The sequence below is a fragment of the Dendropsophus ebraccatus genome, unplaced genomic scaffold (assembly GCF_027789765.1).
Source record: "Dendropsophus ebraccatus isolate aDenEbr1 unplaced genomic scaffold, aDenEbr1.pat pat_scaffold_1950_ctg1, whole genome shotgun sequence".
NCBI classification, from domain to species: Eukaryota; Metazoa; Chordata; class Amphibia; order Anura; family Hylidae; genus Dendropsophus; species Dendropsophus ebraccatus.
The window spans coordinates 1-18612 of NW_027209386.1; the positions used below are offsets into that span (position 1 = coordinate 1).

Here is an 18612-nt window from a genome sequence, read left to right on the forward strand (position 1 = left end):
TGGGAAGGGCGCTGAGGGGGTCAGTTTTAGGGGGCTGGAGCAGCCCTGGGCTGGAAAGAAGAGTAGAAGAAGAGAAACAGAAGAAGTAAAAGAAGAGGAGGAAGAAGAAGACTGGCACGGGCCTGGGCTGGGAAGGGTACCGGGAGGGTCCGCGTTAGGGGGCTGGGTCGGGCCTGGGCTGGGTAGGGTGCCGGGAGGGCCGCGTTAGCAAAGGACAGGTAAATTAAGGGTTGGGATGGGTAATCGGGCTAGGACGGAGGGGCTCCCTCATGGTGCCTTCACCTTGACGTGGTGAGGGAGCTTGCGTGCTTTGGTGAACCATTGAGCTAAGCTGGCGGGAGTAATACTCTTGGCGGGGTCACCCGTGCCAGACAGGTCAATGGGGAGAGGCCAGACTAAGCAAGGCACCCGGAAGAAAGGGCTGGTATTCTAGAAATTGTAAAATTATAAATACATTGGACATATACTATTGACAATACATCTAGCACTCTCACTACACATATCAGTCAGCAGGACACACCACACACATTGCTATTCTCATCTGCTTTTGTTGTTGACTGTTGAATCTTGTAGCAGGCAAGCAGGAGATGGCAGGACCCCTGCACCTAAGATTCCTGTCCATCAATAAGCTGGATACACTATCTGACGGACATCTTACTATGTTGTAAGTGCAGGCAGTGTGCAGTGCTGGGGAAAATCAGGGATCAATCTGTTCATGGACTGGTCCACTTAGCACATCGGCTAATCTGGCATTTATAAAGACTAGAGGTGAGCAGCTTTACAGTAAGGTCACTCTTCTTTTATAAAGACCAATCTTCTCCCTAAGCAGCAACCATATAGACCAGGAGAAAGCAGATGGGTGAATATGAGTGTTTTTTTTTTAATTTCCCCTCCCATCTCCTGCTCCTAGGCATTTTTTTCATAATCCTGGACAACCTATTCAAGTTTAAAGGGGTTTTCCAGTCAAAACGTATTTGTTCCCTATCCACAGGGTGCTGTACCCGTCTCTCTTCTGTGGCCTTCTAGAGTATGAATATTGCTGAAGGTCATGTGCCAACCCATAGCTCCATTCAAAACAAGGAGCTGGGAGCCACTCTAAGGATCGCAGGGGATAAGGCAATCATTGTATAATGTAACTAATGCAACATCATTGCTTGCAGATTTTAAATTGTTGGCATTCAGTGATGGAAAAGCTATATATGGTAAACCGAATTCTTATCACAGTTAATAGTTTGATACAGTTTGCATATAACTGGAAATCACTTAAAGCTCTAGTCTTAATAATTCAACCCTTAATATAGCTGCAGTGTATGGTTATGTTCACACAAAGTTTGTTCTGCTCCATTTAAAATGTTCGTCATTTGGCTGTTTGGTCACCTGTCAGTGACGGCTGTTGATACATTATTCTAGTGTAGGTGAACTGATTGGCCTTTTTTGTGAGTCTTTAATTAAATTAAAAAAAGCGACAGCCTTTTCTCTTTTTTTTTTGATGTTGTGTGAACATAGCCCATGGCTTTCTAAAATAAAGCCTTTATTTTACATGCGGGGGCTATGAGCGGGTTAGAGCTGGGGGGCCGCGGAGAGGTGCTGGGGAGCTGCCCGGGTGATTGCTTGATCGTCCGAGCAACCCATAGCAGATAGCAGCGGTTTGCTGCTGCTGCTCTTGTTCCATGGAGCGACGGCAGCGGATCGTTGCTTTATTAGTCGTTTGTCTTTGAACATGTTGAAAGACAAACGACTGCAACGATCAGCCGACATCGTTCATGTTGGCTGATCGTTGTGTTCTATTACATAGGTCGATTATCGTCCGTAACGGACGATAATTGCTCCGTGTAATAGGGCCTTAAGAATGTGTACATTTTATGTCTCTCTAATATGTTCCTTTTGAGACTATTTACAGGATAACTGCACCTCTCTGTAAACCATAAATGAGAACTGCTGGCAGGTATGAGCAGTGTCGGACTGGGGTACATTGGGCCCACCAGGGAAATTGATTCTTGGGGCCCACCCAATATATAAAGACATAATCAGCGCCAAACCTTTCACGTTAGTACAGAGACTTTGCATAGAGCTGTGTATGTGACCAGCAATGCTAGTGCACTGCCAGTCACTTATACAGTCGTTACTGATTTATGCAGTTGTGGTAAAACTGCACCATTTATGTAGAAACTTTAATGAAATTCCAACAATATTGCTGTAAAAACACATAAAAAATGTCATGTGTGAACACAGCCTCAGAAGATGAAGGAAAAAATGACTATCTAGTCTGCTCCTCTATTACAATCTCCAGCAGAGGAGACCCATGACGGTTTATTCTAGCCTCACCATAAGGTGTTGGGCTAGAATAAGACTTTAAAGGACCATCATGAAAGGCACATCAGTGGTCAGTGTGTAAACCTGGCTTTAAAATGTAATCTGCCATTTTATACATCTACTAGTAGAAGTGAGAGAACACCATGCGGCGCACATAGCTTATTACTGCAGAACAAATGTGTGCAAGTGGCTAAACTTGCTGCTCACCTTGGGCGGTCATGCTACAAGCCCAATACCGCCAGTCACTTTAGCGGTGGTTTATACACCTTGATGCCGCTTGCAGCCCTTTCAACAGAACCAGGAGACTTGGTACAATAATTCAGCTGCGAAGACAGCACCAAAGTAGTCAAAAATCTTGTGACTTTATTCACTCCGTCTTGTGCAATGTTTTGCCTTACTCAGAGCTAAAACGAAACATCGCGCTAGAGAGTGTGAATAAAGTCACAATAATTTTTACTACTTTAGTGCTGCCTCTGCTGCTGCTCCAGAGGGGGTGCAGTCTGGTGAGGGGGTATTATCCTACCTGTCACTGATACTGCTGCTCCGGAGGGGTGCAGTCAGATGAGGGGTGCATAATGCTACCTATCACTGATACTACTACTGCTACTCCAGAGAAGGTGCAGTCTGGTGAGGGGGGCATAATCCTACCTGTCACTGATACTGCTGCTGCTCAGGAGGGGGTGCAGTCTGGTGAGGGGGTATTATCCTACCTATCACTGATACTGCTGCTCCGGAGGGGGTGCAGTCTGGTGAGGGGGCATAATCCTACCTATCACTGATACTACTGCTCCGGAGGGGGTGCAGTCAGATGAGGGGGCATAATCCTACCTGTCACTGATACTACTGCTCCGGAGGGGGTGCAGTCTGGTGAGGGGGGCATTATCCTACCTATCACTGATACTGCTGCTCCGGAGGGGGTGCAGTCTGGTGAGGGGGGCATAATCCTACCTGTCACTGATACTGCTGCTGCTCAGGAGGGGGTGCAGTCTGGTGAGGGGGTATTATCCTACCTATCACTGATACTGCTGCTCTGGAGGGGGCGCAGTCTGGTGAGGGGGTATTATCCTACCTATCACTGATACTACTACTGCTCCGGAGGGGGTGCAGTCTGGTGAGGGGGTATTATCCTACCTGTCACTGATACTACTGCTCCAGAGGGGGTGCAGTCTGGTGAGGGGGGCATTATCCTACCTATCACTGATACTGCTGCTCCGGAGGGGGTGCAGTCTGGTGAGGGGGGCATTATCCTACCTATCACTGATACTGCTGCTCCGGAGGGGGTGCAGTCAGATGAGGGGGGGCATAATCCTACCTGTCACTGATACTGATGCTGCTCCGGAGGGGGTGCAGTCAGATGAGGGGGGCATAATCCTACCTGTCACTGATACTGCTGCTGCTGCTCCGGAGGGGGTGCAGTCAGATGAGGGGAGGCATAATCCTACCTATCACTGATACTACTGCTCCGGAGGGGGTGCAGTCTGGTGAGGGGGCATAATCCTACCTATCACTGATACTGCTGCTCCGGAGGGGGTGCAGTCAGATGAGGGGAGGCATAATCCTACCTATCACTGATACTACTGCTCCGGAGGGGGTGCAGTCTGGTGAGGGGGGGCATAATCCTACCTATCACTGATACTGCTGCTCCGGAGGGGGTGCAGTCTGGTGAGGGGGGGCATAATCCTACCTATCACTGATACTGCTGCTCCGGAGGGGGTGCAGTCTGGTGAGGGGGGGCATAATCCTACCTATCACTGATACTGCTGCTCCGGAGGGGTGCAGTCAGATGAGGGGTGCATAATCCTACCTATCACTGATACTGCTGCTCCGGAGGGGTGCAGTCAGATGAGGGGTGCATAATCCTACCTATCACTGATACTGCTGCTCCGGAGGGGTGCAGTCAGATGAGGGGTGCATAATCCTACCTATCACTGATACTGCTGCTCCAGAGGGGGTGCAGTTTGGTGAGGGGGGCATAATCCTACCTATCACTGATACTGCTGCTCCAGAGGGGGTGCAGTTTGGTGAGGGGGGCATTATCCCACTTGTGTCTGTGTCTGCTGCTTATATCTTTATTTTTGAGTCAGTACAATAGTTGAGAAGAAGTTCACACTCTGGAGGTCCCAGTTGTGCAGGAGATCCGTGACGCTTGGGCGCTGATCAGCTGAGTCAGGATTCTCACATCACAGATGATAGGTGTTGTAGTAGACGTAGGAGTAAGACAAATCAATGGATAATGTGTTTCTAAGGGAATCCTCAATATATCTGATGATCTCATCTGATGAAACACGTCATCCATTGATTAAAGTCTTACTGTTATATCAACTACAACACCTATCATCTGTGATGTGAGAATCCTCAGCTGATCAGAGCCCAAGCCTCACGGATCTCCTGCATAACTGGGCCTCCAAAGTGTGAACTTCTCATCACATACATACAGTATACATATATACACAAATAGACATACTGCAGCCACACACTGTATACATATATACACAGACATACTGCAGACATACATACGGTATACATATATACACAAATAGACATACTGCAGACACACATACTGTATACATATATACGCAAATAGACATACTGCAGCCATACACACTGTATACATATATACACAAATAGACATACTGCAGACATACACAAACATGCAGACACAACACACCTTACATATATACATCTAATCATACTAACACACACAGACTCACCAACATGGATACACAGATACAAAAGCATGCAGATTACACATATAAACCATCTATAGAACTACATTACATAATATACACTATATACATGATAGAAAACACACATATATATCACTCACATGCATAAACACATGACACATGTACAGACACACACTGATGACAGATAGACAAGTATATACACAAACACTCACATGTTCAGCAGGGCAGGAGGCTTCAGTCTTCTTGTCTCCATCTTCTCCCTGCCAGGCCCAGGCAGCCTGCAGCCTCTCCCCATCTCCTGTGCACCGACTGCACACAGCAACAGGAGAGAGTCACATGATTGCAGAGGGGAGGGGGATGGAGGAGGCCCTGCTGCTGCTGCTCTTGGCATCTTGTGACAGGCAGGAAGAGGGCAGCGCTGAGGCCCGGAGCTGATGTAAGGAGCCAGGTGAGCAGGGGGAGGGGAGGGCCCATGATTACAGAGAGAACGGGCCCTGATACGGTGGTTAACTCACCCAGCAGTGTGGGAGCCAGCAGGGGGCCCCTTGAGCTCCCGATATAAGGCAGCTTCCAAACGGGAGGCCCCTCTCTGGCTTAGGGGAAGGGCCCTGCAAGAGGGAGGAGGGGGTGGGGCCCACCGGGGGATCCCCCGGCTCCCCGGTGGCCCAGTCCGACCCTGGGTATGAGGATGGAAGAGATAAAAGTGGATATCTCACCTTGTCCAGGTCTAATTTATGCCTCAGCGCTGGGGATGCCAATGGCTGCATTATGTTTGGACTGCTGGCCTCTCGGATGACCTACATACAGACAGAAGTACATATATATAGTTTGGAGGGAAAACACTGAGTTTAATTTAAATGTTATACTTTTAAATCTTTGCTCATTCTGGGCTTAGAAGTCCAGCAACTATATCATACAGTGAGGGATATCAGTCATTGAGTAAGACTGCCCACTGGACTAAGCCCAGAATAAGTTAGGATTTAAAAGAATAAAATTCAAGTCATACTGAATGTTTTCTTTCCATATTGTAAATCACATAGCTTATACTGCTCCCCAACGAATGGCTTAGAAGTAGCATGCTATTAAAGTCTCAAGTTTTTATCATATTTACTGGCAATTTATATTTTTTACATTGATATATTTTTGTATATTTTTAGGTATTTGGATATTTGTACTGTATTTCTTTGTCTACAAACAATGTATATCAGTGCCATTACCCTCATCCATTCTTCAGCCTGCTCCCGACTCTGAACCGCCAAGACAAGCAGCTCAGAATTCGGTAGACAGAATCGTAGCTCATGCTTCTTACGTTTCCCGTCCTTGGGAACATATGTAACACCACACAGGGGCAAGGGCATCTCCAAGTGAGGATGCTGGTCTTTGGAGCTCTTGTAACACTGTTGGCAGAAACATTCCAGAAAGGCAGTATAAGGACATATAATGAAACTAAAACTATTGAGAATTCTTGTTAATTTTCTGCTTCTGACCATAGTGGTGGCCTGTTAGGTTGCCCAGGACCAAATGTTAATATACTGTATATTATGTTTTTACTGTCTAAAACCTGGAAGCTTTGCGTTAAGCTGTACAGCCCCTTTAAATACACTGCATGTGTTACTGACTCATTTCTATTGTAGGAGCTTTTAGCCAATGCAAATAGTGACTTTGATTTATTGGGTTCTGCTCAGAATCACTGACACCACAAATTATAGTAGATGTTCTCAGCTATGGGCCTGTACAGTAACCAGGGCTGTTCACTGACCTTCCCAACACGACTAGCTCACTATCTCTTAGTTATATGTTATTTCCATGAAAGTGGCCAGTAAAATGTGGATACAGGAAATCCTTTCTGGCTGCCACAATATTTTGATACTGAGGGATGTAATAGAGTATATCCTCCTTCCTTCCTTCCTACTCTTACAATATCAGTCTCTGTTTTAGTCCTTCTTGACTCCAGGACTGTAATGTGCAAGCACAAGTAGAAGTCTCCATTGCTCTTACCAATAGCTTGTTGTCTCTTATGAGTGTAAGCTGCTTGGCCCACTGGCCAAAACGTTTCTTCCGTAGTAGAAAAGCGCAGATTCTGCTGTCTTTAACCAGATGCAAGGAGGCTTCCTGTGAAGGCCACTGGTGCATTTGACGCTGAGCTTTACCCTCTTCATCTTCCTCATCGTAAGACTCATAGGAACTGCTGAGCCCATCAGATTCATTATCTAAATATAAGAATACAAGAAATGGTTTTATAACACAACATGTGAGTAGTTTTGCAAGGTTTTTGAGCCATGGTTGTTAGTAGAGATGAGCGGAACTTTCAGACTTTCGGTCCGAAAGCCGCTCACTCCAGTGCGATGCCTGCGATCCTGGGTGCATAGTTGTGCTCCCGGGAATCTGCGGCCGGGATCTTCCCGGGAATTCAAGATACATTCCCTGGAAATCCAGGGAATTTATCTTGAATTCCCTGTTAGATCCTGCCCGCAGATTCCCGGGAGCGCAACTATGCACCCGGGATCGCAGGCATAGTAATTGAGCGAAGATGCCGTCAGACCAAAAGTCTGACGGTTTGCTCATCCCTAGTTGTTAGGTAGAAGAGGCTCCTTATGCCTTTTAGGTGGCATGCACTTTTCCTCATTCAGCTTGCCACTCTACAGCCTCCATTCCTTGGACACTTTTACAATGGACAAGCCCATTATGGCTATCAGCCCAGCATTTGTATGCTATGTTCACACAATATTTTTTCAACCAAAAGGGTCGAAAAAACAGAAACTGTGCAAATATTTCCATCATAGTTTTTCTCTGTTGTTCCACTACTGATTTTGGCTACAAACACTGACCAAAATGTGCCTCAGAGTGGACAAACCACTTTACCTCTAGTCCACCAACACTTCCACAATGGACACGTCCAGGTCCAGCAATCACACGGGCTATTAAAAGGTTCTTCAGGAAGCCCATGCAACTCAACTGCAGGTCTTGGTGTAAAACTATTGTCTTATATCTGCTCCTCCTAACAGCATTTTGTTGCAGATTTCCACCAGCATCTACATTAGGCTCTTTCTGGGCCCTCACTGACTCTGGCATCTTATCCTGTGAGATGGCAGCTAGACAGTATTCCTATGACTGGACATTGTGGTGCTGGTTATGTACCATGGCCAGCTGTTCCATACAACCTCAGATCTGGTATGGAAAAATGTTTATATTTTAAAATTTAGTATGTTGAAAACTGGTGGCATAAATTATGGAATTAATTACTATCATCATGCAAAAGTATGTGTCCTTATGTAAGAGTAAGATAAACATGTTAAGAGTCAGATAAATATTTGTGCTCCTGCTAAACCAGTTGTTACCACTAGGGGGAATCAGAGCAATTGTACATCCAAGTTCTGCACCAGCCCTAATCTGTAGTGGACTGTATGTGCTCTATAGAATATTCTCTTTTTAGATAATAATAATAATAATAATAATAATAATAATAATAATAATAATAATAATAATATTTATTTGTATAGCGCCAACAGATTCCGCAGCGCTTATTTAAATATATAAATACATTACAGGTTATATATTAAATTATACAATGAATAAATTACAATACCAAATTAGTGACCTGCTCTCAAGAGCTTACAGGCTAGGATGACTGGGAGTTACACGAGAGGCAACAAGTGCTTTATTTGTCAATGTTCCAGTCATTGTACGTGGAATCTCTAAGTGCTTATAGGTGACTGGGCAAGCCAGTCACAAGCCATTTTCTAAGCTCAGATGACAAGGACAGTGTAACTAGCACCAAAGAAGTTATAGAGAGGGGATAGCAAAGGGAGACGAGATTACGAAATGTTATAAGCGCGCCTGAAGAGATGGGTCTTCAGGGCACGCTTAAAACTGGGGATGTTGGAAATAAGTCTGAGGTCTTTGGGTAAAGAGTTCCAGAGAACTGCTGCAGCACGAGAGAAGTCTTGTAGGCAGGAATGAGAAGTTCTGATCAAAGAAGAGGTTAGTGTAAGGTCATTAGCAGAACGCAGAGCACAGGAAGGATGGTAGGTGGAGATGAGGGAGGAGATGTATGGAGGGGCAGAGTTGTGGAGAGCTTTATGGGTGAGGGTGAGGAGTTTGAACTGTGTTCTATATTTAATGGGTAACCAGTGCAGTGACTGGCACAGAGGGGAGATGTCGGTATAGCGGCTGGAGAGGAAGATGAGCCTGGCTGCTGCGTTCAGGATAGACTGGAGATAGGAGAGCTTAGAGAAAGGAAGACCGATTAGTAGGGAGTTACAGTAGTCAAGACGGGAATGGATTAGGGCGACAGTCAGAGTCTGAGCAGTGTCAGCGGTGAGAAATGGATGGATTCTGGAGATGTTTTTGAGATGAAGATGACAGGAGCGTGTAAGAGCTTGGATATAGGGAGTGAAGGATAGATCGTAGTCTACCATAACCCCCAGACATCGAGCTTGATGCACAGGAGTGATTCTAGTACCACAGACTGAGAGGGAGATGTTGGGTTTAGGTTTGTTAGAGGGAGGAAATACAAGAAGTTCAGTTTTAAATAAGGCTAGGTTCACATCTATGTAAGATATTAATAAGGCTGGGTTCACATCTATGTTAGATGTTGATAGGGCTGGGTTCACATCTATATTATATATTGATAAGGCTGGGTTTTTCTTATGTTGGAGGCTTCATTAAAAGTTGTGTCAAAAATTAGATACAATAGCACAACATGCTATGTTATTTTTTCTAGCCAAATGCTGGACATTATGCGGAAAACCTGATAGACCCCATTAGCCAAAGGGCTCGATTAGTCAAAGGGCTTGATTGGGCATGGATAATGTTCAGTGGTAATAGATCTGCTGGTGCCATTTAATGTACATCTGGCACTAATTGAAATAACTAATTCTTTATGTATTTGTTGTGGTAGTTCTTCACAAATTTCTTTATGGTCCTATATTTTTGGAATTTATTGTGCTGTGTCTTTCTAATGCATTGATGCACCACCAAAGGTATGGGTTAACATGTGTACTAGATCAGTGATTTTCAACCAGTGTGCCGTGGCACACTAGTGTGCCGTGACACATGGTCAGGTGTGCCGCGGGGAAAGTTCCCCAAACTATGGTGTCCCTGTGAAACAGGAGAAAACAATGGGGGAGAGAAACCTGGGGATGGGGGAGAAACAGGGGAGAGAAGCACGGGGGGAGAGAAGCACGGGGGAGAGAAGCACAGGAGAGAAGTAGGGGGGAGAAGTATGGTGGAGAGAATCACAGGAGAGAAGCACAAGGGGGGAGAAGAAAACAGGCCCAGGTTTCACACTAGTATAAATACATTTAGAATCTATATTATTAACTATATGTATAATATGTACTGTTTTAGTGTCATTTTGTGCCATTTTGGTTGGTGGTGTGCCCCGGGATTTTTTAAGTATAAAAAGTGTGTGGCTCAAAAAAAGGTTGAAAATCACTGTACTAGATGACATTATCTGAATTTAAAGCAAATGTACCATCAGTACATATGCTTTGAGTTTTGCATATGGATAGAGTTGTGCTAGCGCGGGGAAGCCGGTGCCGCAGTCTTTTTTTAAAACTCCATTGATTCTAACAGGAAAAAGGACCACGGCACTGCCTGCCCCGCACTGGCGCCATTCTATCCATAGGCAAAAAGTGAATGTACCATCAGAATTACAGTACTGATATTTAAGGCACAGACATGTCAAAAGTTTTGATCAGACCTTGATTATTGTCTATTTCATTGCACTTACATACAAACATTTTGGAAGACAGTGGAACACTTGGCAACTACTCATTTGGTGTATCCTTTGTACCCAATTTGATTGGATTAAACCTAAACTCTATAGATGCAACTGGGGATCTAGAAAACTTCCCCATCTGATCTCTTCAGCTGCCGGCAGATCTATTCTACAAGTTCAGATATTAATAGTGCAAACACTTCAGAGTTCAACAAAGAGGCAAAGAGAATTGATTTATACGCTACTGCCCACTGTGCTAAACTGAGGGATAAATCACTTGCTTTTGAGAACTTGTGCTTCACCTCACAGTCTTTGGTCGGGATTATATTTAGTATTTTGATCAGTCTTTTTAGCAAAACCCAGTGAGATCAGCACAGAGAAAAATTATAATAGAAAGATTTGCACCTTTTTGTGTTTTTTGGCTAAAAAAACAGCCCTACAGTTAGGTTGTTTGAGCCCACAACACCATAATATTACTTGTTATCCTCTTTTTATGTATAGATTAATACACAATGCAAAGTTACTGCTTACAGGAGTGTTTCTGTTCTCCATTGATCTGTGTCAGGGGATAGTTATTATCTGCTTCTTCGTAATATCCGTCTTCTATGGAATTTGGAGGACTAGAGCTATCTGTAAAAAACAGGAAGATAAACCACATATGATCACTAGAATAATAACACAATTACACCAGGCCCGCTTGATATAACAATGCAGTAGGCTTTTTTTTTTAACTATAATGTTAAATGCAACTTTGCAACATGTTAAAGAAGCTTAAATTGAAAAAATAAGGGGGGTGATCTTTGGACCAAAGATCAGGGGTCAAATTGAATGAAACTATTGGCATCAAACAGACTTAAATATAGCAGGTAGATGTGCATAGAGAAGATTGAAAGCACTTACTGCGAGAGGTAATATACTCTGTGGACTTTCCTGGTCCTAGTGGCACTGCTTCTTCGTAATAATCTTCTGGTGGTGGGGTAGTGGGTAATGGTGGTGGAGGAATACAGGGTGCAGGTGGGGGTGGAGAGGATTGACCTTCTATTTCTCTGTAATCATCCTGCATGTCTCGTAATTCTTGCAGGTCACAGTCTTTAAAAGGAATCGCAAGTCATCAACATTTCCATTATAGAGCTAAACATCCAAAACACATACTTTCCAGTAATGCAGTTATATGTGTCCAATAATGAGGAACTACGCACGTTGTAAAGAAGAGTTTCCCATACACAAGTGTTCTGTATCTCTTAAATTTAGCAAAAGACAAAGTAGCGAGGTTGTCATGAAGATTTAACTAAGAGTGACTCACACACAATGACGATAATGATGCTTGTGTTTTAGGGTGGTCTGACTGTAAACCAACTAACTGGCTCTGTATACAGATACATTGTTTCCGCCAGTGCCAAACTGCAGTAATAGGGTGTAAGAAAGGCATTTTAGTTGACATTTCAGTGTAAAAATAGTAGTAGTGCAACATTCAGATGTCAGACTTTTCCTTGGGAAGGAATAGTTGCGCTGTGGACTTGGATGAGGATTTGAGAACACTCCTTTTTTTTGTTTGTGCACATGCACACATAAATCCATGTTGGAAATATTTGAGTTACCTGCACTACAGCATAGATTCCCACTGAAAACAATAGGATACTATTTTTTTTCATGCATACTACAAGAGTTTAGAAGCAGACTATTTTCACATGAAAATAATTCTGCATGGATTGCAAAGTTTCTGCATAAAAATAGCATCCCATTCATCTATGCAGTTGTTTATAGAGTCAGAGATGTAAATCTGTGTATGGAAAAAGTTTCTTGCCACTTTTTAATGATAGTTAAAATGTTTTTGGCTTGATGGTTACATTTTTAGGTTAGTTCTATGCTTTAAAGTGAAACTGTATCCACCAACCCAACCCCCAAACCGCTGGCATGAGAGTAAGGGTCCTATTCCACTGGCCGATTGGGGCCCAATCAATAATGTAAACGAGTGCCGATCTGCTAGATCGGCGCTCGTTTACTGTGCCGATCACACGGCCTAATAATCGTTTAGCGAAGGCTGCAGGAACATCGTTACCAATGTCCTTGCAGCCCTTGTTAGAAACACCATACTTCACATAAACATGTTGCAGGTCTCCTGCGCTCCTTCTTCCTCACGGTACTGCGCGCAGCAGTAGCTTCGGTGTGGCCTGTCTGAGCTGACAGACTGCTCAGCCAATCACTGACTGCAGCGGTTCTGGCTAGTGATTGGCTGAGCGGTATGTCAGCTAAGACAGGCCACGACGAAGGTGCTGCTGTGTACAGGACTGGGAGGAAGAAGGAGCGCAAGAGAAGACCTGCAACATGCTTAGGTAAACCATGGTGCTTGTGAAATCTTCGGTCGCCTGCCACGCATCACTATTCCACGGAGCGATGCGCGGTCGGTGCCCGATGATTTTAGGTTTGAACCTAAATGAATGATTAATCGATGACACGATCATCGGCTGATCGTTGTCTCTATTCCACGGAGCGATAATCGGCCGAATCAGACCGATTATCGCTCCGTGGAATAGGACCCTAAGATCTTCCCAGTTGTGTCTTTTAAAATGTTCACGGTGCCTTAGTAAGGGTAAAACATTTTCTTTTACTCTGCAGCAGCCGAGTCAATGAGGCATGGCACTGTTTAATAAGCAATAAATAAGAGAAATCCTGGGGGCGTTCCTAATGACAAGGAAGGTGAGGGGGAAGAAAGGAGAGATGTCACAGGCCTTGGGGTCGGAGACTTTAGGCCACACCTCATTGACTCAACTGCTTCAGATTAAGGCTGGGTTCACACACAGTATATTTCAGGCAGTATTTGGTCCTCATGTCAGGTCCTCATGGCAACCAAAACCAGGAGTGGATTGAAAACACAGAAAGGCTCTTTTCACACAATGTTGTAATTAAGTGGATGGCCGTTGTTTAATGGCAAATATTTGCTGTTATTTTAAAACAACAGCCATTGTATTGAAATAATGGCCTTTATTTACTGTTATATGGCGGCCATCCACTCACTTTCAACATTGTGTGAACAGAGCCTTTCTGTGTTTTCAATCCACTCCTGGTTTTGGTTGCCATGAGGACCTGACATGAGGACCAAATACTGCCTGAAATATACTGTGTGTGAACCCAGCCTAAAAGATCATTCTTTACCCTAAGCAAAGCTCCAGTCACAGTCCAGTCCAGAAGGGCAACCTGAACTAAAATTTTCATTTCTTTGGGCATCAACATTATTAAAATATCATGTATCAAACATATCAATGTTTGGAATCACATTGTATTTTGTGTTTCTTTTCCACTAATTTATTTGCATCTTACAGGTATACATGTTTAAAGGGTACAAGCGCTGCTGGACATGATGGAAATGCACTTCCGTCACACATAGTACGCTACAAAGGATTCCCAAACTTTCAGATTAGAAGTCGCTGCTGCCGCAAGTCTGGCAGTGTCTGTGCTGACAGGTTCCCTTTAATTTTTTTTGTACTCTCTTACACTTTTATTTGCCTTTTATTAAAAACAATTAAAACACAATTGAAATAAAAAAATGCAATGCCCATCAGATTGTACAAGCTTAAAGAATATTTAGCTACTTTCTTCCTAAACCAGTAACATGCCTGTCTCTCATCTGCTTGATGAAACTTGTGCTTATTATAACTTAGGGTGCTATTCCACAAAGCGATTTTTCGCCAATCAACGGCTAACGATAAACGTTCTCAAACGATCGCTATAGCGAACATTATTACTATGACGTACCAAACTCCTCAAAGAGGGACTCCACAAAGCTGGTGCCATTGTGATATGCTGCTGTGTTCATGTACTCAATATCATCCCCTAAAGACAGGGAAGAAATGTAGGAATTAATACAAACTATGAGCTAAAATACAAATGGAAAAGTTACATGCATTTCCATCAGGGGACAGCGTATCTCTATCCCCCCCCTTTGTCCAAAATCTCTGCAGGCTTCTACTTGGTAGACGAAACTACTGCTTATACAGAGCTGCATCATATGTGCATTGAGGAAGGGAACATCCATGTTCTTTATGTCCTAATTTGCATAAAACTGCTAAAGCTTATAGCTCAGCGCTGGAGCGACGGATTGAAATGAAAGTTATATCTTCTGCAAAAAGTTGCAGACAGATTTGCTTTAAAGAGAGCCTGTCACCACTCCTGACCTGTGCTTCAGTAAATACTTGTACTTACTTTTACTTGTTGAATACTTTTCTTATAGTTCTGTGCTGTGTCGTTGCTCTGTTTTTCTTACTAGAAATCTATGGCTAAATTAACCAACTGTTATCGGAGGCGTGTTGCTACACACTCTGGCACTGTCAGCTCTGATTGGATACCTATGACATTAATTACTATGGAATCCTGGCCGGCTGTGTCACAGAATGGCTGGTGTCATACATAGTGTGAACCCGGCCTCAAGCTGTATATTGTCTGGGCATCTCTGGTGGTGCTTTGCACTCACAAATATTTCCTCATGACTTCCAGCAAAGAAAAAAGTTGCTGAATGTTTGTATCCATGACTATGCTAATAGAATAAACACTTGTTGCATCAATTTAGTGAGTGCCACAGCACCTTTTTTCTTTGCTGGATTTCTGATTGGATAGTGTTACACAGTGTAGTGACACCCTCATGGTTAGTAACACCCTCTTAGTTACTGAGTCTTATACTTTCACTAGGGACAACAGTGAAACAGCACGACATGGCTATAAAAAAAGGTTATTCAGAATTGTTATTTTATGGGCATTGCGTGTATTTGCTAAAATGGACAGGCTAGGAGTGGTGACAGGTCCTCTGTAAGGTAAAAGTTGGCTAAATATATTTTGCTTGTGGTAAATATCAAAATATCTTTTTTGATAACAGATTGGTGTCTATAGGGGGCCCCTTGTGGGAGTACAATTTACCCATAGGAATGGCAGAGGATACTTGTAGCTTCACTGGATACCATAGTATATGTCTGTGTTGTCTTGATATGATATTGATTAAGTGACGAATATTAGACATGACAAAACAGGATCCTGAATATTATTTTATAATATTAGTCAATTGTATAACTATCAAGTACAGTTTGCAAATAGGAAGATAACAGAACATTAGTCACATCAGTAGCAAATGGTTCCTACCAGGAGGTGGCTGCAGCTGGCGCAGGATATTACATACTGCACTTTGTTTCTCTCTTGTGGTGGCGCTCAGGAATTCATGGTCTAGAAGCTTCAGTAGTACGTTCAATTCTGGCAACAGCTGGTCAAGAACTGAGATAAAAATATACACATACAGATCACTATATTAGAAATTGCAGATAAATTATTAATCCCATAACATGAAGTAAGATATACCAAGGAAAACACAAAAGTACAATAACCAAGTAAGTTGAGGCCTCCGGCAATTTTCTTTTCCATGGCATGGCATAGCAATTGTTACAGCAATAACATAGCTGTTGGGAGCAGTTCTAAAAAGCAAAATATCTTTTTAAAAATGCATGTTTTAAGGTGCATCTCTCATTGGAATCAATGGTAGAGGTGCAAATAAGTTTGTCAAAAATGTGTTTTCCTAATATATTATACCAGAAACTACTAGGTGTTTTTTTTTCTGGATCTCAATATTAAAACGATGGTCATATTTGTGAGCTGTAAAACATCAGTTTTTGGGACATATTATGATCGACAAAATTGACAAAAACACTGTGTGTGAGCATAGCCTTACTTGGAAAAAGTCATTCCCTATGGAAATGTATAAGTTGTTATTCTCTTTGTCAATAGGATGAGACAGACCCCTTTAAAGAGAATATGTCACCAAAATTTTCTTTTACTGATTAGAATCACGTACTAAAACTTGTTCTTTTATTCTAGCCTATTTTTATTTTCTGACTTTAATTTTTATTTATTTCACTGTTTGTACATTGTTATGAGGGCTGCCATATTGCCTGGGCTGTTTTTAACAGCATTTAGTGACACGCTTTACAGCAAGACTCATGACAAAGGCAATAGACAATAATCAAAGTCTGTTACCTTGAGTTAAATGTAAAACATCATCTGGTGCACTGTCATTCCACAGGGAGTTACTGTTGTCTTTTATTAATACTAACTACCTATGTCACATGATGCTGTAATGCTATACAGATCACTTTACAGCAGCCTCCTCTTATCACTACATACAGAACATGAAGTCTTAGTTTTAGCCCCAGTGGTGAGAATTAAAACTCCAAGATATCAGGATTAATTTATAATATGGATAGAATATAGAAAATTTTAAAAAATGTCACCAAAAATCCTTAAAAAAATATGTTTAACGTAAAAAACATTATTTAAACAATAAGTCATTTTCTGATGACACATTCCCTTAACAAAAAGACTAACAGAGGAATATCACAACACAAGACATTTTGCTCCAGAATTCTATTGGAGATGAAAACAAACATGTCAGAACTATCAGGTTCTTTCTGTTAAATAGATAGTAAGAATACAAATAGTAAATAGTAATAATAGAAATATCATACAACATATAAAATATACGTATTCCAAGGTTAAAACTTTTGTACAATATATACTTGCAGACATCTTAAGGTTTACTAGAAACAGCCTTCTACAAACTTTGAAAGGTTCTTTTTTCAGTGTTAAGTGTCACAGTATAAAAGGAATATGAAGAGCACTCACAAGGCCTTCACCTATCTTAGGCGTTTGAAGAGGCAGTTGGAATGTGAACAATGAGAGTAATAGAGAAGAAATACTAAGGCATGCATGGATAAAAGCTTTATCTCGGGTGTTTACAATGGCAGAACATCAAGGTTGAAGGTATTAATATGAGAAATAACAAGGCAGAAGGCAGACAGCTCACACAGTCCAGGTACAAAGTGGGAACTCTCTGCACATTTCTACCTCTAGCAATGTTTTATTTCTGCAGTATCTATGTTAAAATGTTATCATCAACTACAAATACCAGTGGTGAACATGCTGCACCAAAAGGTGACAATGATAAATCTCTAAGCTGTCACATTTGTGCCTGCACTTACCTTTACAGACATTTTGAAACCAACCACAAGGATTTCACAAGCAGCACTAGTTGTAAAGCATTTACTGTAAAGAGATGTACTGTACTGGTTCACTGTAAAGAGATGTGTACCATCCCACTGTAATGGTTCACTGTAAAGAATTGTGTACCATCTCTACTGTAATGGTTTACTGTTAAAGAATTGTGTATAATATGACATGGAGAGAAAGGGGTTGCTGCACATCACACCTATGGCTGACACTAATGCCACTTGGCTACATTTAAAACAGGGGCGTAGCGAGGGTGGGGGGCAGGAGGGGCAGCCATCACAGGGAGCAGAGAGAGAATGATCACAGTGGATGAGGCAGCTGGAAGCCTCCTGCCTTCTGTCAGTGTGGGAGGCAGGGGACGATTTTTACTCGATCAAAAGAGGTTATTTCCCATACTGTATTGTCTCCTGGCTGCTGTTTAGCTATAATTGTGCAAAATCACTGCGTTTTTACCGAGATTTTGTGCAAATCAGGGCTAAACAGCAGCCAGGAGACAGTACAGCAAAGTTACTGTGTAGATGGTGAAGTACCTTGACATGTGAATATGATGTCACTGCAGGTCCTGTATGTACACTGCACTATAGAGGAGGAAGAAATACAGGTGTGTGGAAAGGGGAAGACAATCAGGGGGAGGAGGGTGATGAGTGCCCAGTCTGGGGAGGAGGGTGAAGGGTGCCCAGTTTGGGAAAGGGGGTAAAGGGTGCCCAGTCTGGGGAGGAGGGTGAAGGGTGCCTAGTGTGGAGTGGGGAGGAGGACAGGGGTGTACAGGGTGACGCCAGTCTGGGATGGGGGGAGACACACAAAAAAGTGTCCAATGTCTATCTAGGGGTCTGGTCTGATTGTACATTA

At 42.9% G+C, this 18612-nt stretch overlaps 1 protein-coding gene across 1 annotated transcript; it reads right to left on the reverse strand.

Annotated features, from left to right (window-relative positions):
- Nucleotides 1–282: 282 nt before the first annotated feature.
- On the reverse strand, nt 283–17747 carry LOC138775707 (actin filament-associated protein 1-like 1; the record flags this gene model as incomplete). The annotated part of the gene is made up of 11 exons (XM_069956011.1): nt 17736–17747; nt 17083–17165; nt 16063–16175; nt 15850–15978; nt 14476–14553; nt 11623–11811; nt 11254–11352; nt 6999–7210; nt 6218–6397; nt 5717–5797; nt 283–429 (listed from the first exon to the last, which is right to left on the reverse strand). Coding segments are annotated over exons 1-11 (1323 nt in total), but the record flags the coding sequence as incomplete, so codon positions are not given.
- Between the last annotated feature and the right edge of the window lie 865 nt (nt 17748–18612).